The 20,088-nt window shown below is 53.2% G+C and overlaps 2 protein-coding genes across 5 annotated transcripts; both read left to right on the top strand.

Annotated features, from left to right (window-relative positions):
* Positions 1-326: 326 nt before the first annotated feature.
* GOT2 (glutamic-oxaloacetic transaminase 2) lies at positions 327-13,866 on the top strand. The gene is made up of 10 exons (XM_054640893.2): positions 327-482; positions 5,750-5,906; positions 7,071-7,199; positions 7,542-7,601; positions 7,724-7,885; positions 8,332-8,436; positions 9,314-9,464; positions 10,116-10,281; positions 11,215-11,365; positions 11,846-13,866. The coding sequence occupies exons 1-10, from the start codon at positions 337-339 to the stop codon at positions 11,966-11,968; spliced, it is 1,350 nt and encodes a 449-aa protein (XP_054496868.2). The 5' UTR covers positions 327-336; the 3' UTR covers positions 11,969-13,866.
* Positions 13,867-13,967: 101 nt separating this feature from the next.
* Positions 13,968-19,722, top strand: SLC38A7 (solute carrier family 38 member 7). 4 transcript variants are annotated; one of them, XM_054640758.2, is made up of 12 exons: positions 13,968-14,098; positions 14,999-15,104; positions 15,268-15,708; positions 15,945-16,143; positions 16,231-16,375; positions 17,092-17,190; positions 17,920-17,977; positions 18,302-18,416; positions 18,644-18,791; positions 18,874-19,073; positions 19,337-19,391; positions 19,485-19,722. In XM_054640758.2, the coding sequence occupies exons 3-12, from the start codon at positions 15,442-15,444 to the stop codon at positions 19,585-19,587; spliced, it is 1,389 nt and encodes a 462-aa protein (XP_054496733.1). In that variant the 5' UTR covers positions 13,968-14,098; positions 14,999-15,104; positions 15,268-15,441; the 3' UTR covers positions 19,588-19,722. The 4 variants fall into 4 exon arrangements, with proteins under 4 accessions (XP_054496733.1, XP_077041175.1, XP_077041174.1 ...); XM_077185060.1 differs by having other exon boundaries at positions 15,308-15,708; XM_077185059.1 differs by lacking the exon at positions 14,999-15,104 and having other exon boundaries at positions 13,974-14,098.
* Positions 19,723-20,088: the final 366 nt, after the last annotated feature.

The following is a 20,088-nucleotide window of genomic DNA, read 5'->3' on the forward strand; positions in this document are numbered from 1 at the left end:
ATGTCCCAGTATGGCCAAGTATAGCCTGGTACAAGATGGTCCAGTACAGCCTAGTATGGCCCCCCATGTCCTAGTTAAGGCTCCATATCCTAGTACAGCCTACTACAGCCCAGTAGTATGACAGCCCAGTACAGCCAGTATTGTGTGGTACAGGATGGTCCAGTGCAGCCCAGCATGGCCCATATCCCAGTCGAGTCCTGCACATCCCAGCAATGCCCAGCACAGCCCAGCGCCGCCCGGTACCGCCCAGCACCGCCCCGGACTGAGCGGCGCGGCTGCACTGACCCGAAGCGACCGCCAGGGGGCAGCGCGGGCGGTGGCCCGGCGTGGCGGCGCATGCGCGGGGCGGGGCGCTCAGCCGGCGCCCGTGGTGTGAAGTGCCCGCCCGCCGCTGCCACCACTGCTGCTGCCGCCATGGCGCTCCTGCACAGCCGCCGGCTCCTCGCCGCTCCGCGCCTCGCCGCCGCCGCCTCCCGCGCCAGGTGAGGGCTGAGAGGTGTCTCAGCCCCTAGGGCCGCCCGCCGGTGTTGGCGGAGGGGTTTTCCCGCGGCTGAGCCCCGCTCCGAAGTGGCGGTGGGGGGAGGCTGCGGGAAGCGGGTCCCCCCGTGCGGCCCGCGGCTGACGATGCGCTGGGGATGGGGGTTGCCGGGGGGACGGACCGCGCTCCGATTGGCTGGGGAGGGGGGTCCTCGCGCTCTGATTGGCTGCGGCCCAGCCCGGCGCCCCTCGCCTGCCCTTGAGGCGCCGCCGTGGAGGGCGCGTCGGCACCGGGGAGTCCCGAGAAACGGGGCCGGGGGAGCCTGTGCTTTAACGATGGGCTGGGGACACCCTGTGCCGTGACCGATGGGCTGGGGACACCCTGTGCCGTGAGTGATTGGTTGGGGTGCTGGTAGTGATGTACATTGTGCTTCGGGGCACGGATGATGTGGTCGGTGAGAGGCTGGACGTGCCCAGGCCATGTGCGCTCGCAGCGCAGAATCCAACAGTATCCTGGGCTGCATCGCCGGCAGTGTAGGCATCAGGTAAAGGGAGGGGATGCTGCCCCTCTGATCTCCTCTGCTGAGACCCCACCTGCAGCACTGCATCCACTTTTGGGGCCCCAGCACAAGAAGGACATCGACCTGTTCGAGCAAGTCCGGAGGAGGCCACAAAGATGATTAGGGGAATGGAGCTCCATTTCTATGGGGAAAGACTGAGTGAAAGAGCTGGGGTTATTCAACCTGGAAGAGAGAAGGCTTCGGGGTGACCTAATTGTGGCCTTCCAGTATCTAAAGGGGCTGCTACAAAAGAGCTAGAAAGGGACTTTTGACAAGGGTATGGAGTGTCAGGACAAGGGGGAAAGGGTTTAAATTGACAGAGGGCAGGGTTAGATTAGATACTAGGAACAAATTCTTCCCTGTGAGAGTGATGAGGCCCTGGCACAGGTTGTCCAGAGAAACTGCCTGTTGCATCCCTGGAAGTGTTCAAGGCTAGGCTGGACAGAGCTTGGAGCATCCTGGTCTAGTGGAAAGTGCCCCTGTCTATGACAGGGGTTTGGACAATACAATATTTCAGGTCTCTTCCAACCCAAACCATTCCAGGATTCTGTGTGCTGTAAAATGGGGCTGAGGTGGTGCTGTCTGCCTGCCCTGTTTAGTGGGACCAAAGGGACTCCAGTGACCCCATGATCCATGAAATGGGGTTGGAGTAGTGCTGGCTGTGCTAATGCTGTGCTCTCAGGGGTACAAACCCTGGCAGGAGCAGGGTGGGAGTGACTGTTTCTGTGAGGACCAGTCCTGCACTGGCAACTCTGGATTCTGCTGTCTCTGGTCAGCAGAGGTTTGGATAGAAGGATGCTGGAGCTGTGTGAAAAGCCCCAAACATCCAAGTTTCCATAAAGTACAGCTGACCTGAGAGCCATGGGGCTGGGAACATCACTGAAACTAGGTGGCCAAGAAGCAGAGTGTGCAGAAAGATCTGGATGAGGCCTTGCTGCTCTCCAGAACCCTTTGACTCCTGGCCCTCACTAGTGAGGAAGTCTCTAAGAAACAGCTTCCAGCCTACATCAGAGCAGGAATGCAGTGGTTTGTTTTAAATCTCTATTCCAGCAGTTGCTACTGCTTCTAAGCCAGCCTTGTGGCTCTTCTCAGCAGGGACAGAAGAGCAGCTGTTTAGAACTTGTGTTTTGTGCCCATGGACTATAGTAGGCCTGTGAAAGGTATGGAGCCTGCTGGCATAAGCTTTGCTTTTCTCAAGCTTGTTATACAGCAAAGTGTAAATTACCAAATTGCATTGAGGTCACCCAAGAGAGGTTGTTAAGTTTGTAAGGAGCCTCTGTGCAGCCCCCTCTTTCCATTCAGGAATAGTGGCTTATTATGCAACAAGGGAAGCCAAGCACTGATTAGCAGTTTCTGTTTCCTTATCTTCAGCAATGCAATGTGGTGCTCCAGCTGCTATCATTAATCTGTGCTGGGAATGCTCTTTCTGAAAGCAGAACAGAGGTTAAGAGATATAAAATGGTTAAAACAGCTCTGTTGACACACAAATGCTAATTAGGACGATAACTCAGTCTGCTGCTCTGATGTATCACAAGACAGCTATTTAAATACTTTTCTTGGTGGAAAGCTTATCCAAAGCTCACTGGGGCAAGGAATTTGTAGGCTTGAAAGATCCTGTAGTAGCCAGCAGCCTGCTAGCATTGTTCATGTGTAAATATTTGCTTTAGATGTGGTTTACGTACAGCCTTTGGCCCCTCTGGCCCCTTGCTCTGCTCTGTCTTGCAGAACTGCTGTGGGAGCTTTGGCAAAGCTTCTGAAATCTGGGATCTTATGTAGCTGTACCTCAGGGAATGTGGGCTGGCCTCTCCGCTATGGAAACCTTCACTGGGCTTGTAAATGCTTGCTCTCCAGGCTTGGCTTGAGTCCTGAAGCACTTCTTAGGTCTGTGCACTTGAGGCATAAGTTCCACATATATTTTTGAAAAATGTGCAAATTTATGCAATTCCTGGTGCATTTTTCCACCTTCTCTGTCCCACTACACCTGCAGTTGTGCATTAAACCAGCTCAGAAGACCAGCATGGCTGAAGAGTACAGAGACTATTTGGAGCTCTGATGAGCATCTAAACTCTGACTGGGCCTTCTGTGTGGAAGTCCTGTAGCTGGAGAATGTGCTTCCTTTGGCTTACATTGAGTATCCCTCAGGTAGTTCAACCCCAGCTTAAGTTTACTTCTGGTTAGTTTTCTGCACTGAATACCTCTGGCCTGGCAGAGATGTGCAGTTTTTAGCTTTGACCTTTATTCAAGTCCAATGTTCTTTTAATTGCTCAAAATAAAATACAAGCAGCGCAGGGACAACAGTAAGGGGGCGTAGCAGTGTTTTAAGGTTTGTGGCCTTGGACCCCTAGTAGTTCTCTTTTTCCCAAACCCCTTTGGGAAAGCTTTGCCTCTGTGATCTCTTTGGTATCCTGATGTGTTTGGACAACTCAGCCTAGGCTTTTTCTCCTGTGTCCCTGGAAACACCAGAGGAGTTTTGTTTCGCCTGGAAACCTTCATGCTGAGAACAGGAAAATAAGTCCTAAACCTACCCCGTCGTCGGTGCCTTAAGCCAACACAAAAACCGGCTCAGAACAAAGGTACTTAACTCTCTGGAGTGCTGCAGCTTAGGTAAATGCCTGCAGGATCAGCATTAATTGCAGTATGTTAGAGCTCAGTGACCTGCCTAAGCCTTAGCAGGATCAGAACCTAAATACCCCAAACACTGTGAGCTGCTTGGGGAAAAGCCCAGCAGAAAGAAGGTGCTGTCACCATCTCCAAAGTAGCAGCTCTTTAAAATAGATGGCCAGACTTCTGCAACCCTTGATACCAAAATAATCCTAAACCAGGTAAACTGAAGAAAGCCACACTACTGCACATTGTTTCTCTCTTTCCCTGCCTCTCCATTGCCAGGAACACATTGGGAGGGGTTTGTCCAAAGCTGCCTGAACCCGCAGCAGGAGTTTGCCCTGACAGTCCCCTTGACGTGTCCTGCTCAGGTTGGTTCCCCAGGTCACTCCCTCCACACTGGCTGCAGCCCCTGTCCCTCTCTGGAGGGTGTGTGTTGCTGGCATCTCTGACTCATCCTCCTTTCCAAGCTAATCCTATACTTAAGAGGTAATTAAGACTAGTTGGTGGTCTAAAAAACTCTTGTGATTTTAAGCACATCTTCCATTTTTAAACTACCTGAGGTGGCTCTACCTCTTCCTCAAAGCCTGTCAGAAGGAGTAACAGGCTTTTTTTAAAATTTGGAAATAGTGTACAGAGGGTTATCTGAAGTTAGTCTGAAGAGGGCAAATGATTGAGGCTCCATGAGATTCAGTCTACATACATGGGAGTGTGCAAAATTTTCCTGTAGTAAGGAAACTTGGCCTAAATGGACCTAAAACAGGGACAGAGTGGAGAGGAAAGATGATTGTGTGAGTTCTGCTGATCAGTGAGATCTTCCTTAACCTTCATGGCCCCGCTGCCCACAGACCTGTGTCTGCCTACAGAGTCTGCACTACACATTCAGCAGGAGGTCTGGCTGGCCCTGGGCTGGCTCCAGGCTGCCTGCATTGCCTGGGGCAGGACCAGCTCCAGGACAGCATTCCCAAGTTGGGAAAGGATCTTATTATCAGATGACATAGCCTTTCCTGGGCTGCAAAGCATAGTAAAGCTGATATGGCTGGCTGTCTGTGTGTTTCTCCTTCAGCTATCAAGGCTTGACTTCTCTCCTCCAGGAGATAAACCCAATCTACTTTGTATTGCACCCTTTGTTCCCCACTGAGCTGAGGGACCTGTGTGGCGAGTCAGGAAGCTCAGAGCTGCATGCAGTGCCTTCAGGAGGGGGCTGTGACAGCCAAATCCCTCTGCCAGGCAGGTTAAAAAACACCACACTGCTGCTCCTGCACTGTCTGCAGGCCTGCAAAGCCTGGACATGGGACAGAGCAGAGACTCTGGCCAAAGGAAATAACAGGTTTCTTTTTATAGCATGGTCGGCTCTGCCCTTGACATTAAGAGAGCCTCTCCATCTTCAGGGTGTGCTGCCAGCCGGGCAGAAGCAGGTGGCTCCTTGTTTTGGGGAAACACAAAGCTCCTCCTGATGCAGGGAGGTTTTGTGCTTGACAGCAGGGGAAGGGTCTTCACATGAGAGCTTGTCATTGTAACATGGGGAACAAACTGTCTTCTGTGATTTCCTGGAAAACAGCATTTGTCTACAACACCAGGGGAGGCAGAGTTTGTTGGGCAAAGAGTGGAAATACCTTTATTTTGTCAGCCAGTGCTGGGAGAAAAACAAATTGTTTTCATGTACTACAGCCTTTCCAGGAGTTTGGAAGAGACTCCATATTCATGCTTTTGTGCAATTGCCTGGGTCTGGCCAAGGTTCCCTGGAGGGGAATGACCTGTGCAATCCCACATGCAGGCTCTGGGCACTTGTCCAGAGCATAGGAGTTCAAGGCTCCAGTTTCCTGGGCTCTGTGTGGTGTTAGTACATAAGGCAAACAGGAGCATTTCAACATGCTAATGACTGAGAGGGAGTCAGTTATCTTCAGCCACAATGACCTGAGGCTCTTTGCCCATTCTGTAATATACAATGTGACTTAAATTGTTTGGTTTGGTTTTTTGGATAATTCTCTGAACACTATTTGTACCTTTTTCAGTGGTTTAAAGACAAGATTTCCCTTGTGGGTTTCTGTTGGTGCACATCTCTGCCCAGTTCTCAAGCCTCATGCTTAGCTTCTTGTTTCTCCCTTTAGCTCATGGTGGTCCCACGTGGAGATGGGTCCCCCCGACCCCATCCTGGGGGTGACAGAAGCTTACAAGCGTGACACCAACTCCAAGAAGATGAACCTGGGAGTGGGGGCATATCGGGATGACAACGGGAAGCCCTATGTCCTGAACTGTGTTCGCAAGGTGAGCTGGCTGCTGGGCAGGGCCAGATCCAGGTGCCAGATACCCTGAGGGAGTCAGGGAAGGAGAAGGTCACTAAGCAAGTTTTGTCTGTTGATCCTTAAAATAAGCTCTGTCTCTAACAGAGCAGGACAGTATTCCTGGATGTCTCCCTTAGCAGGACTAATGCTTTTGAGAATGACAGAGCCATTAAGTAGTACAGGACAAAACAGAAAGTACATGCCCTGTTCCTGTTCAGGTAACTCTAACTTGTTACTGACTTCTATGAGCCCTGCAATGCACCTGTTCTCTGAACTTCAAGGTGTTTCTTGAACAGGCTGATGTTCTTCAGGGCACCCCACAAGGGAGGAAGGAGCTGACATTGGCCCCTTAGTGGATTAGTCTTAGAAATTCTGCTGAGCCGATACTACCAGTTTCTCCATAAGCCAGTCTAAAACTCCAGCCCAGGGTGTGGACATTGCCCTTGAAGGGATTATGGGGTCTTTCAGGGCTGTAGGGGTAGAAATAGGCTGTTAAATAGCTGGCAGCTGACACATGCATTGATTGGCTGCAATGACAGGGAGGGTGCAGGGAGAGTGCCTTTTCCATGTGTCTCATCAGTGTGGGGTTTAAAGCCATCCCTTGCCCTCCCTCTGTCTGTGCAGCTGGGTCACAACCAGGGAGCCTGGATTGTGTCACAGGGACAGTTTCCTGGTGGTATGTGAATGCTGCCAGGGTCTGTGCCACTTCCAGCATAACAAGGCCCTACAAAATGTTTGCTACTCTACCTGGTTTGGGGATGTATCCTATGTAAAGATGATATCTGCCTCTCAGTAACACTCAAGTCTTGCTTTCCTGCAGGACTATTCCTGCTTGGGGAAAGAAGTGTGTGTCCTTGTGCAGCAGCATTGACTTGTAATGGGCTGGAAGCAGTGCTCTCTTCTGGTGCCAGGTTTCCTTAGCTCCACGGTACCAACACTGTCACCCACTGTGGGCTCTGGTGGCTGCGTGGTTTTATCTGAAATGTTTACTGCAGCCCCTTGCTTGGAATGAGCTCCGCAGAGAAACTCCTGTAAACCAACCTTTGCCCCCTTCGAGCAAGCAAATGTGCAGAGGAGTGACCTTCAGCTGTCCATCATTGTCTCCATGGTGATGCCTTCCTCACTGAGCCTCTGCCCTCCCTTCCAGGCGGAGGCCATGATAGCATCCAAGAAGATGGATAAGGAGTACTTGCCCATCGGGGGACTGGCGGATTTCACCCGGGCATCCGCAGAACTGGCTCTGGGAGAAAACAGTGAGGCTTTCAAGAGCGGCCGGGTAAGGAGGGGCAAGGAGGACACACGGTTTGTGTGTGGGTGCTCAGCAAATGTGGAAGAACTGGTGGGGTATCGATGCTTCTGAGTTGTGAGCTGGCTGGCCCCAAGGATCACTGCTTCCTCTGAAGGCTGGGGTGAAACAGCCCTGTCCAAGGAGGGGATTTAACCTTGCCAGGGGGCCCAACTCCCTGCCCTGGAGTTGGAGATAGATGCTGACCCCTCTTGTCCCTCCAGCCCCTTATCCCTGTTTGGGTGTGCTGCTGCCAGTGCTGACACAGTGACTGCGCTCTCCCTGTAACACAACATGGCTACTCAGACTCATATTTTTTTTCTTTTCTTGCAGTATGTTACTGTGCAGGGTATTTCTGGGACTGGATCTCTGCGAATCGGAGCCAACTTTTTGGTGAGTGCCTGGCCAGGAGTGGAAGGAAAGAACATATTTTGACCAGAGCTGAATTTTTACGGTTTTCTAACTGCCTGTATGTATACAACCTGTTTGAACACTCTTGTCTTTCTATTGACCAGCAACGATTCTTCAAAGCCAGCCGTGATGTGTATCTACCCAAACCATCCTGGGGCAATCACACTCCCATTTTCCGTGATGCTGGCATGCAGCTTCAGGCTTATCGCTACTATGACCCCAAGACGTGCAGCCTTGACTTCTCTGGAGCCATGGATGATATTTCTGTGAGTTGCCTTCCATGCCTGGAAGAAGGGAGGTCATGTGGGGAAATGGGTGGTGATATTACTTTACCCTATATGTGATCGTGCTGCATGAAGCTGTGTCAGGAGAGGTTTAGGCTGGATATTAGGTAAAGATTTTTCACCCAGATGGTGGTTGGGCACTCAAACGGGGTCCCAAGGGAAGTTGTCATAGCACCAAGTCTGCCAGGGTTCAAGGAGTGTTTGAACAATTCAGCCACATAGTGTGGTGCTCAGAGTTGTCCTGTGCAGGGCCAAGGAGGTGGACTCCTTATGGATCCATTCCAGCTCAGAATATTCTGTCATTTTATATTGCCTGAAGGCATTAAATCAAGGCTAGAAGCCTCACAGAGCTCATCTAAGCTGTCTCATCTGCTGAGGAGAATGCTCAGATAGCACTGATGATTCATTCTCTATAACATCTTCCTTAGAAAATTCCAGAGAAGAGCATCATCCTCTTACATGCTTGTGCTCACAACCCCACTGGGGTGGATCCCCGGCAGGAGCAATGGAAGGAGTTGGCAGCTACAGTGAAGGTAAGCAATGTCCCAGGGGTACTGTGCCATTCCTGGGCAAACCACATCTCTGGCCTTTCATGGGTGGCACCTGGTCTTCGCTTTGCTAAAGGTTATTCCCTTCCCTGAAGCCAGGATGGGTGTCATGTTCTTCACAGGAGCCAGCCAAATGTACCCAGACAGCTTCTAGCTGACCATTGGGCTTTCTGCTGGCACCTTCCCAGGAAGCTGGAGTAGGGAGACCTGAAAGGAGAGCAGCAGGGTTGAAAGCATGAGCTGTGATTGCTGGAGCAGAGAACCCAGTGCTGGTGTATTAAAAATGCTGGAAGATCTCTCACATGCCTGGTGTCTCCTTGCAAGCTTCCGCTGCAAATAGAAAGGGACAGGTTCTACCTTCTCCTCCTTCCTGCTGCTCCATCAAGCCTGTAGCCAGTGAAATTTGGCTTTGAGATACCTGGCCTTGGTAGGATCCTGAGAATTGGTAGATATCAAAGTGATCTCTGTGGCCTGCAAAAGAGTAGATCTAAGGGGCAGTGTATCTGGGGTATCTGCCTAGCTGACTAGAGAGTTGCCAGGTGATTTTCCTGAAAACTGATAATACAGAAGACATTGAAGTAGACTATTTTATTACTATTGAATTTACTTCTGCTTCCTGGGCCAGACTTGCACATCCCGTAAATGCCCTGCAGGATCTTTAGCTGCTGTTTTGATGTGTGCTGGGTAGCTGCAGGTTTTGGGCTGCTTCCCCTGTGGTGAATGAAGGGGAATGGCTCTCTTTCTGGAGGAGAATCGCTGCAGGTGGACAGACCGCTGTCTGCATGGCTTTTCTCAGCCTGCTGCCCTGCTTCTTGGAGGGTTGCTCAGCTTCTGTGACACTCTCTTCCATCTTTGCTGGCAGAAACGAAACCTCCTCGTGTACTTTGACATGGCCTACCAGGGCTTTGCCAGTGGGGACATCAACCGGGATGCCTGGGCTGTGCGGTATTTCATCGAGCAGGGCATCAACATCGTCCTGTCACAGTCCTTCGCTAAGAACATGGGGCTGTACGGTGAGTGGGGCATGTGACAAGGAGATCATTTCATCCAGGCTGCTGGTGGGATCCCAGTACCTCCAAGGTTTAGCAGCCAGTGTCTTCCTGCTGCCTGTGTTCATCCTGCAGTACTGGGCAGGGATAACCCATTAGGAGCTGGTGGAGACCCTTCTAGAGAGCAGGGATACCCTACAGCTGTGTGGTGTTGGGTGCCACAGTATAAGAAGGATATAAAGCTTTCAGAGAGTGTCCAAAGGAGACTACAAAGATGGTGAATGGTCTAAAAGAGAAGCCATACAAGGAGCAGCTGAGGACACTTGCCTTGCTCAGCCTGGAGAAGAGAAGACTGAGGGCAGAGCTCATCATGGGCATCAGCTTCCTCTCAAGGGGCAGCATCTGCTCTCTGTGACCAATGGCAGGACCCAAGGGACATAGAAGTGTGTCAGGGAGGATTTAGGCTGGATATTCGGGAGAGGTTCTTAACCTAAAGGGTGATTGGGTATTGGAACAGGCTCCTTAGGGAAGTGGTCATAGCCTGACAGAGCTTAAGGAGTGTTCGGACAATGCTGTCAGACACAGGAATTGTGGGATTCTTGGGGTTGTTCTGTGCAGGGCCAAAAACTGGACTCAGTGATCCTTCCAACTCTAGATATTCTGTGATTCTCTTAGGAGAGCGTGCAGGTGCCTTCACAGTGATCTGCAGTGATCCAGATGAAGCCAAGAGGGTCGAATCCCAGCTGAAGATCCTCATCCGCCCCATGTATTCCAACCCACCTGTGAACGGAGCCCGCATTGCCTCTATGATCCTGAACACCCCTGACCTACGGAAGGAGTGGTAAGAAGAACTCTGTAATGCTCATGACATTGAGGTCTCTTTGTGCAGCCCTGTGCTGTGCTTACTGTGTGCTGCTGTCACAGGCAGCTCTTAGCTTCAGCAACAGTCAGAACCATGTTTACTCTGGAGAAATCCCTGCTTATGTCCTGGCATCAGCTGGTGTCAGTTTAACCTGACACAAACAGGTTTTCCTTGAGTTGCTAAGGAAGAAAACTCTGTGTAAAGGAGGGGATAAAGCTCCTGAAGGATTGAGGGCTGCAGGAGCTGCCTATCCATGGAGCATAAAATTCTGAGGCGGTGTAGCCATGTTGTGTGTCTCATGTGGGGGAAGTGGAAGCATAAGCCCCCTGGGAATGAGACCCAGAAATGTAACCCTCATGCCCTAAGCCTGATTCCTGGCTGTGCTGTGCTGTTTTCCCAGCCTCTTGGTGCCGGGTCCCTCCCAGCAGCTGGCCTGGCAGAACAAAGGTTGGCAGTGTGCTGTGGCCTCGCTGGGGGCTGTGTTCTTTTGGCAGCCTGACACTTGTGCCTCATCCAGGGCCCAGGAGAGACATTTCCTAGCTGTGCTGCTTTGGAGCAGGGCCTGTTTGCCAATGCTACCCCTGCACTCTTGGTTTATCTGTAGATAGTATTTTATCTGGGTTTGAGTAGTGCTGCCATGAGGCATCCTACTGACCTGTGGCTTTCAGATGTGAGAAATGTCTATATTCTGGTAGTCATGTCCAACAGCAATGGAATAAATAAAAAGAGGTCACCTTCTGGTATCAGGAGAATGAAGCAGCTCCCCCAGCTGGAGCTACATCTTCATGCTCATCTGCATCCGTCTATGGGACCCCTCCAGGTGGGGAGGTTGATTTTCAATAGCTGGGGTGGGGAGAGCAGCATTGGTGTGTTCTAGCCCTGCTCTGAATGGTTGCTGGGTTGGCTCCTCAGGCTCACAGAGGTGAAGGGCATGGCTGACCGGATCATCAGCATGAGGACTCAGCTGGTGTCCAACCTCAAGAAAGAGGGATCCTCCCACAACTGGCAACACATCACTGACCAGATCGGCATGTTCTGCTTCACAGGGCTGAAGCCTGAGCAGGTAAATGCAATTCCAGTGGTCTCTAAGTGTCATTCGCAGTCCTTGTCAGTAAGTTTTTGACTGCAGATGCCAAAATGAGCCCTTGTAAGTGCTTCTTCTCAGAAGAACATCCTCCAAGCCCTAAGCACTGGCACATCATGGGGACCCGGTCTTGCTCAGTTCCCTGCTGTACTTGGGGAAGTTGAAAGTAAATGTAGCTGTCATGTCTGTCAAAGCAAGCAGTCACTGGGTGCTGCTCTGAAGTGACCCTAAAGGTCAGCTCAAGCAAGGTGACTATTCCAGCTGAACATCTGCAGTGTTGCTGCTTGGCCTGAGAGCTGAGCAGCATCTCTCTTGGTGCACAGGGTACTCTGCAGGCAGTGGGATGCCCTGTCTGCTGGCAGCCAGTTTGCTTTGAGTTTCAGCAAGCTGGGTAAATTTGCACTTTGCTGATACAGCGGGGGTTGGCCTGCAGTTTGAACTTTGCTCTTTTCACCCCAGGTGGAGCGGCTGATCAAGGAGTTCTCAGTGTACATGACAAAGGACGGACGCATCTCTGTGGCGGGAGTTACGTCAGGCAACGTGGGTTACCTGGCTCATGCCATCCATCAAGTCACAAAGTAAAGACAAAGGGGTGCCCTGGAGCTGGTGGCTTTCCCTTCCTCACCAGTCGAAGATGAGGAGGGAAAAGAAACAAGCAGAATACTTCAACCACAGCACTTGAAGCCGCTGCTGAATGTATCTTGTAGATGAGTTGTAGAAGCCTTGTCAAATCCACCCTGTGTTGTGGAGCAGGGACACAATTGCTGGCTCCTGCTCGTCACAGCCGTTCTTCCCGGCTGTCCATCCTTTCTCCATCATCCCCAGCACCTGTCTATGCTGGAGGAAGCAAATGCTTAGCAATGCCCTCCTACCAGTGTAGGCACCAAAGGCTTCTCCACACACATTTCTCCATGAGAAGGCTTTGTGAGGCTTTTGGCTGCTGGCCCAAGCAGAAGCAGGCAGGGAGCTGGGTGGGCTGAGTTGGAGGGCTGCTCTGGTGTGCTCCTCCAAGCTCCTCAGCCAGTCCTTGCTGCCAGCAGGCTCTGTCCTCCATCATCCCAGCCTGGGGCTGGGCAGCACCAAAGCTGTCCTCTGACAAACAGCTCTGAGGACTTCTCACTACCAAACTCTGCTCCGTCGTTGGCTTCGCTCTTTCCATCTGGGACTCTCCTTTCAGGTGTAATTCACAGTGGCATCAGTGCGTGGGGCAGACCAGTGTCCCTCTTTTCAACCTGTCTCACTTTCATACCTGGAGGTGAAACAATTTCTCAAACCCCCCGCCTCTGCTTCCCAATAACAATCTCCTCTGAAAACTGCTCTCTGGTGGTCTCTGCCCTGCCCCATTCCTGTCCTAAGCCCAGCAGTCCAGCCCTATACCTCCAGCAGTCTTCCCTGCAGTATTTGTTGCGTGTCCCAAAGCTGTAAGCCAAGAGGCTGGCCCTGCAGTATGCCCCTCATGTGGAGGTGTGGGGCATCCCTCTCCCTTCTGTTCAACCACACATATGGTGACACCAGAAAACAGAGATCTTGAGAGAAATAGGAGAGCTGATGACTCAAACACCATTCTGTCCTTCTAAGCCTAGTGTCCCTAAGGTCCTGTGACTTACTGGACTCTGATTTTTAATCCAAATAAACTGGTGCATGGCTATGTTGAGCTGGGGACTTCATCCTGCCATTGTGCAGCTGGATCCTGTCCCTTCCATGCACCAAACATTCCCGCTCAGGGCCATGCTAGCACAGGGCATCTTACATGACCAGTGAAACCCTCATCTCCTGAGAATCCCATGTAGAGAGGCAGTTCCCACTGATGGGCGCCAGGAGCACAGTGTGTGTGAACTGAGGTTGTCCAGGTGTGAGCTAGTGTCACGGAGCTGAAATTGAAGCCTATGGTGTTGAACGTAGGTGTTGCTGGCGAGAGGACAAATTCCCAAAAGCTGTCTGCCTTGGGACACGGGGCCATCTTTGGCTACTGCCCCACGATGGAGTGGAGCCTCCCTCGGCGGAGCTGGAGGCATTACCTCTTAAGTCTGTGAGCTGTCTCCATCCACAGGCACCTCTTCCTTCTGCAGCCATACCAGGGTATTTAGCAGGGCAGTCCTCATTTCCCATTCCTGCCCAGGGCAGCTGTGTGCCCTCTGGAGCTGGGACAGGTCCAGTCTGGTGCACCTGTCCAGGTCTAGTGCACGTTGTTGCCAGACTTGCTGGAAGGCTGGATCCTCCCGCCGCTCCCTGACAGAAGGTTTCCGCTCCCACGCCGCTTGTTTACTGGTCCGTTGCCCACAGCCGCTGCTTGCTGTCCTTTGTGCAATAAACCGCTTTCCATGCCGCACACGCCGTAGGTGCTGCCCCACGGCGCCGTGGGTTCCTGTGCTGTGGTCCCCGGTTCTGCGTGGCTCTGGAGCTGCCGCCTCCTGCCCTCTTACCCTCGTGGGGCCGTTCTTCTGCTCGTTCTCTGTACAATAAAAGCACCCTGGAGCACAGCCCTGTCTCTCGCCCTCTCCTTGCCGCGGTCCCCGCAGGCTCAGCCTCTGGGAAGGGTTACCCGAAGGGGGATGTTTCCCCATCGGATGTTCCCCCGCCTCCGGGGCTGGACTACAACCCCCGGCGTGCAGCGGGCAGGGCGGAGCCGCCGCCGCGCCGCCGCCGCCGCCGAGCTCAGCCGGGGCCGGGGCCGGGGCCGAAGGGAGCGGAGCAGAGCGCGTTCCCCGCCTGGTGAGTGGGGCCGGGATACGGACGGACCGGGGGGACACACGCGGGGAGCCCAGCGACCGGCCAGGGCAGGAGTCTGTGCATCCCCTGCGAACGCGGGCTGACCGTCACCGGCTCCGGGCCTTGCTCCTCCGGGCGGGGGGCGCCGCCGGCGCCGCGGGTCTGTCGAGTCACCCTCGGTGAAGCGCCTGCTCTCGGGGTTTCTGGTTGCCAGAGTATGGCGGCTTTGCCTGGAGGGAATGGACACCCTTCAGCATCCTCCCCCAGGCCATGGGAGAAGCATCGACCCCCTGCAGCATCCTCGGCTGGGTGGGAACTTCAGCCCACGCGGAGCCACCGGCCTGTCCCTCCACGGTCCTACCCACGGGGCACAGCGTGGCCCTTCCTCCCCTTCCCCCGAAATCTTTTCAGAGGATTCATAGCACAAGCACAGAGTTTAAATAGCCCAGAAGCAAGGAGTGAGCTGGGCAGGTGGAGTCTCTGTAGATGTCCTCTAGGAATAAAAAACAGATTTCCTTGAAAAGAGATTTCTCATGATCATGTAGATTCCTGCAAAATCCTGCCTCATTGTGAGGGTCGATCTCCTCCACCTTGGAGACACTGGGATGAGATTTAGTCTTTCCAACTCCCAAGGGCTGTGATGCTGGCAACACTGTATCTTCAAATCCAAAACTTCTGAGACATCATCCATCTCCTGCTGGTTGTCACCCTGGGGGTGCCCTGGAAGGGGCCAGTCCTGCTTTTCCTGTTGACACAGTATTTCTGCTGCACACAGGTCATTCCTGTTGAGCCCAGCCTTGCTCTTTACTCAGGAGCACGTGCTCAGCTCTGTCTTGCAGAGCTTGCAGAAATTAGGGCTGGAAATCAGGAAGTGAGCCAGGACATTGGGTCTTGTGTCCACAGAAAGACGAGTCTTGCTGTAAAGCTGCAGCTCCTCAGCCCCACAGCCAGGGCTCAGTCCCCCGTCCAACAGCAGTTGTGTCCTCTCACTGGATTTGAGGGACAAGAGGTGAGTTTTCCTGCTATATCTCTGCTGCTGTGTGTGTGCTGTGACCCTCCAAGCTAAGACCCAGGGAACTCAGTTCCCCTGTGCCCACACCTGATGCCCAGATTGTCCCTTGTTAATATAACTTAGCTAACACTTAACAGTGTCATTCTTGATCCCCTTGTAGGAGTAGGGAAGTGCCTGACTCCCGTGTTGCTGCATTCCAGCCTGTTTGTTTGCTGCCCTTCCTGCCTGATGGAGCCAGTGCTGGCTGAGGACCCTCCTCGAGGTGCCTGGCTGAGCCTGGTGCAGGAGCACTAGTGGGACGTGGACAGTGGCGTGTGCCACCTGCGAAGGGACAATGGCTCAGGGCACTGGGAGCATCAACAGTGACTACAAGGATTGGGAATGGAGTGATGATGCTGGTGAACGGGCCAGGCTCCTGCAGAGCCCTAGTGTGGAGACGGTACCCAAAAATTCAGAGAGCCAAGGAAATGGTCTGGGGGCCACATCGGCTCTGGGAGCTGTCTTCATTGTGGTCAACGCTGCTCTCGGGGCTGGGCTGCTCAACTTCCCTGCTGCCTTCAGCATGGCTGGTGGCGTAGCTGCAGGCATCACCCTGCAGATGGTGAGTGGGGAAGGGACAGTCTGCCATCCCACCCTGGGAGGGTGCACGGGAGGGACATGTGGTGCCTCAGAAAGAGCTTGGGGAGGACCAGACTCCTAGGAAGAAGCTCTTCTGGGTGAGGTGCACCAGAGATTCTCAGTGTATTCAGGGGTGGAGGGGTGGCTGCCTGGGGTGGCTGAGGGAACCTCGCCATGTTCTTGGCTCAGTGTTCCCTCCCTGTCTCTCGCCCATCCCAGTGCATGCTGATCTTCATCATCGGAGGCTTGGTCATCCTGGCATACTGCTCGCAGGCCAGCAACGAGCGCACCTACCAGGAGGTTGTGTGGGCTGTCTGTGGGAAGGTGCCTGGTGTGCTGTGCGAGGTGGCCATCGCTGTCTACACCTTTGGCACCTGCATCGCCTTCCTCATCATCATTGGAGACCAGGAGGACAAGAGTAAGTGCCTCCCATGGAGCAAATAATAACCAGTTGTTGTCCCTTCAGCTGGGAGGGCCAACCTGACTATCTTGGTTGTCCCTACAGTCATTGCTGCTCTGGTGAAGGAGCCTGAGGAAGTTGGGAGCAGCCGCTGGTACACAGACCGCAAGTTCACCATCAGCATCACCGCCTTCCTGCTCATCCTGCCCCTCTCCATCCCCAAAGAGATTGGCTTCCAAAAATATGCCAGGTGGGTGGGAAGAGCCCTCTGGGGCTGGGAGTTGGGGTGGACCAGCCAGCACCCACCTAAGCACGGTTGCAGAGGACAGGGACTGGAAATGCTGTGGTTCTAGTGCCCTATCTGCCCACTCATCCTCTGCTTTCCCATGCCTCAGTTTCCCCATCTGGGAAGCAGAGGAGTGCCTGAGCATTGTGCAGCCACAGTGTCATACTTCAGGGCTTGTGTCCCAGCCTTCTGCATGCTGGAGGAAGCAGGGAATGCTGCTTTCAACTATATTGTCTCCTGTCTTTGGAGATGGCAATCCAGCAGAAAGGAGAGCCACTAAGTGTCCCTAGGCTGGGTGGTCTGCAGGCCAGCCCTGCTCCACCAAGAATCTTGGTGGGACCTGGCTGCTGGAGCTGAACCAGCAAGGGCACCAAGGAGTGTCAGTGCTTCAACACTTGCCTCTTTCTCCAGCCCAAAACCCAAGTCTGGCAGGTTTGTCACTCAGAGAAGGATGGGATAACCCCCAAATGCAATAGAATTGTGTTGGCATCTGCTATGGGGACAGTGAGTGACATTTCCTGGCACATTCCCATGGGAAGGGAAAGCAAAAATGGGTCTGATAGGCAGGAGTGGGGTAGCCTGGGCTGTGCAGGACAGAAGATGGGGACGGAGGGGCTGGGAGGAGAACCTCCATGAAGCGGGGAAGCAGAGCACTCACAGCCTCCTATCCCCTTTCACAGCTCCCTCAGTGTGATTGGCACATGGTATGTCACAGCAGTCATTATCATCAAGTACATCTGGCCCGACAAGGAGCTGGTGCCTGTGGAGATCCCCACCAGGTGAGAGCAAGAGACGCGATGCTGTCAGTGCCACAGAGCACTGCAGAGCCAGGCAGGGCTGTGGGAGCGAGCACTGCAAAGGCAGGGGATGAATCTTACACCAGTCCCATCCCTGCTCCTGGGGACTCTGCATGTTGCTGCTAGAAGCTCCCAAATGGCTGCACCTCTGCGTGTTTCAGAGGAGCAGGTGGTGAAGAGGAGGAAAAGGACCTCTTAAAGGTCCCCATGGCTCTATCACAGGTTTTGATAGCACTGATTGGTTTTTATCTCTGACATATCCAGGCCTGGATTCCCTGTGCAGTGCTTGTACTCGCCCAGCAACAAGGGCTGTGTCTATATTTGGATGATTTTGGTTATTTCCTTAACCAGCACAACCACTGTGGCTTATTCCCTTCCTCACAGTGTATATTTTTGGATCCAGCGCAGGAGTTTTATGGCAGAGCAAAGGTTAAACCAGTTTTTTGCGCTGCCCAACTAGATCCTTATTTTTTACTGATACTTTCACTTTTGTGTGCTCAGGTTTGGCTGTTTCTGTCTCAGTGAGAGGCCCTGGTCTTCAGGGAGTACCAGGTCCCAAGAAAACCTCATTCCATGCAATGGTATCATCCTGGGTGGGGGGGATGCAGTAAGGCAAAGACACTGAGCACTCCCAGCTCATCCTCCCCTGGTGCACTGGATAGGGGTCACAGGAGATTCTGGTCTGACTGATGGGTGTTTCTCTTCTTCCAGCCCCTCCACCTGGACAGCTATCTTCAATGCCATGCCCACCATCTGCTTTGGGTTCCAGGTAAGGCTGCAAGCTTGGCACTCCCCTTCCATCCTGTGGTTGCTTGGGTGGCAAACTAAAACCCTGCCTGTGTGATTGGCTGGTTGATTGGCTAAAACCCTGCCCGTGTGCTCACTGCCCAGCTTTGCAAGGAGGCTGAAGCCTTTTTAACATCTCACCACTTCTGGATGGAGATGGATCCATTTTACCCCAGCTAGGACGTACAGGGCATCCTGTCCCCCCCCCCTTTACCTGGGAGATATCACAACAAACACAGAATATCACGAGTAGGATTCCCCATGGTTCTGCCTATCACGTATCCCCACTGTCTCTGTGTCCTGGCAGTGCCATGTGAGCAGCGTGCCCGTCTTTAACAGCATGAAGCAGCCAGAGGTGAAGACCTGGGGGGCAGTGGTGACAGCAGCCATGGTGATTGCTCTCTTTGTCTACACAGGCACTGGTAAGTGAGGGGACACTGTGTGAGTGTGGTGGCACAGTCCTTGGAGTGGCTGTGAGCTTCAGGGGGGCAGGGACCCTCTGGTCAGCAAGGGTCAGAGGGAGAAGGGAGGAGAGTCCATTGGACACCTCTGCAATGTGCCCTGTGCCATATCCATCCTAGTCTGGTCCTTCAAACAGATGTTCAGGAGACTTGTCCCTGTCTCCTGCTGACTGCTCCCTTCCTGGCAGGCATCTGTGGCTTCCTAACCTTTGGAGCTGGCGTGGAGCAGGATGTCTTGATGTCCTACCCCTCCAATGACATCCCTGTTGCCCTCGCCCGGGCTTTCATCATCCTCTGTGTGCTGACATCCTACCCCATCCTGCACTTCTGTGGCCGGTGAGTGCTGGGAGAGATGGGGCTGGTGTGGGAAGGAGGAGCAGCACGAGGAAACCCCTCTGTCCTGGGTCTGTGCCCACAGGGCTGTCTTGGAGGGTCTCTGGCTCCGCTACACTGGGGTAACGGTGGAGGAGGACGTGGTTCGGGAGCGGAGGAGACGCCTGCTTCAGACCATCAGCTGGTTCCTCCTGACACTCCTTCTGGCTCTTTTCATCCCTGATATTGGCAAAGTCATCTCTGTCATTGGGGGCTTGGCTGCCTGCTTCATCTTTGTCTTCCCAGGTAGGGATCCTGGGATGCTCAGGGGCTGACAAAGGTCTTGTGGCCTTGTGTCTCAAAGAGGGAGGGGCAGGATGGAAACACAGGAACCAGGAGATTTTTAGAGGAGGACAAAAATGGGGTGTGAGGCCAGTCAGCAGCCCAACTGTTTTGGCTGGATGTGGAGCTCTGTAACAGGGAGTGCAGCTCTCTGTTTTATAGGGTGTCTGTTCAGTCCCCAGTGGACAGTCCTCATCTGGTTCTAATTTGCCTCCCCTGCTTTTCAGGGCTCTGCCTGATTCAAGCCAAGCTCTCTGAAATCCAGGAAACCAGGGCAATCAGGTAACTGAAATGTACCTCCCCTCTCCCCCATTCCCCTGTGGATATTGGGGTGAAGGACCCCTCTAAATATGCCCTGTCCTCCTGCATCCACAGCTGGTGGGCCCAGGTCAGCTACGGGGTGTTCATGGTCACCCTTGGAGCCTTCATCTTTGGACAGACCACTGCCAATGCCATCTTTGTGGATCTTACAGCCTGACTCCTCCAGGCTGGACTGCACTGCTGCTGCTGAGGGGATGGAGATTTCCCCTAGGACCAAAGGGAAGTGGGAAGAAAACGTGTTGGTGTGTTGGGAAGATCCAAGAGAAGATCCCGTTGTGACTCGGGGCTTGGCTGAACAAGCCCTGTGGTGGTTTGTATCTCATTGTCTTAAGGCTGCAGGCAGTCAGGCTTCTCTCAGCCCTGGCTCCCTGGTGAAGCCAGAGCAACACTACAAGGGGACCTGTCATCCAGGACAAGCTCTTTCTGCTCCTGGAGTAGACATCCCTCCCTCAGACATCACTAAGGGGTCATGGTTGGGGTTTGCAAAGCCTTGCTGCTCTCATCTGTGTACCCTTGTGCTGGTGGAGCTCCTCTCCATGGGTAAAACTCCTTCTCCCAACTTTGGAGAGAGAGGCAGTGTTCTGCATAAAGGGAAATAGGAATCATGTTTATCAGACAGGAAGACACCCCATAGTCCTATTCTGTGTCAGTGTTTGGT

Source organism: Agelaius phoeniceus, chromosome 12 (assembly GCF_051311805.1).
Source record: "Agelaius phoeniceus isolate bAgePho1 chromosome 12, bAgePho1.hap1, whole genome shotgun sequence".
In the NCBI taxonomy this organism is placed as follows: domain Eukaryota; kingdom Metazoa; phylum Chordata; class Aves; order Passeriformes; family Icteridae; genus Agelaius; species Agelaius phoeniceus.

Coding starts and splice junctions, on each gene's coding strand:
- GOT2 (XM_054640893.2), top strand. CDS start 337: ATGCGCGGGGCGGGGCGCTCAGCCGGCGCCCGTGGTGTGAAGTGCCCG. Junction 7,200..7,541: donor AGGCTTTCAAGAGCGGCCGG/GTAAGGAGGGGC, acceptor CTTTTCTTGCAG/TATGTTACTGTGCAGGGTAT. Junction 7,602..7,723: donor GAATCGGAGCCAACTTTTTG/GTGAGTGCCTGG, acceptor TCTATTGACCAG/CAACGATTCTTCAAAGCCAG.
- SLC38A7 (XM_054640758.2), top strand. CDS start 15,442: ATGGCTCAGGGCACTGGGAGCATCAACAGTGACTACAAGGATTGGGAA. Junction 17,191..17,919: donor CCTGTGGAGATCCCCACCAG/GTGAGAGCAAGA, acceptor CTCTTCTTCCAG/CCCCTCCACCTGGACAGCTA. Junction 19,074..19,336: donor CTTCATCTTTGTCTTCCCAG/GTAGGGATCCTG, acceptor CCTGCTTTTCAG/GGCTCTGCCTGATTCAAGCC.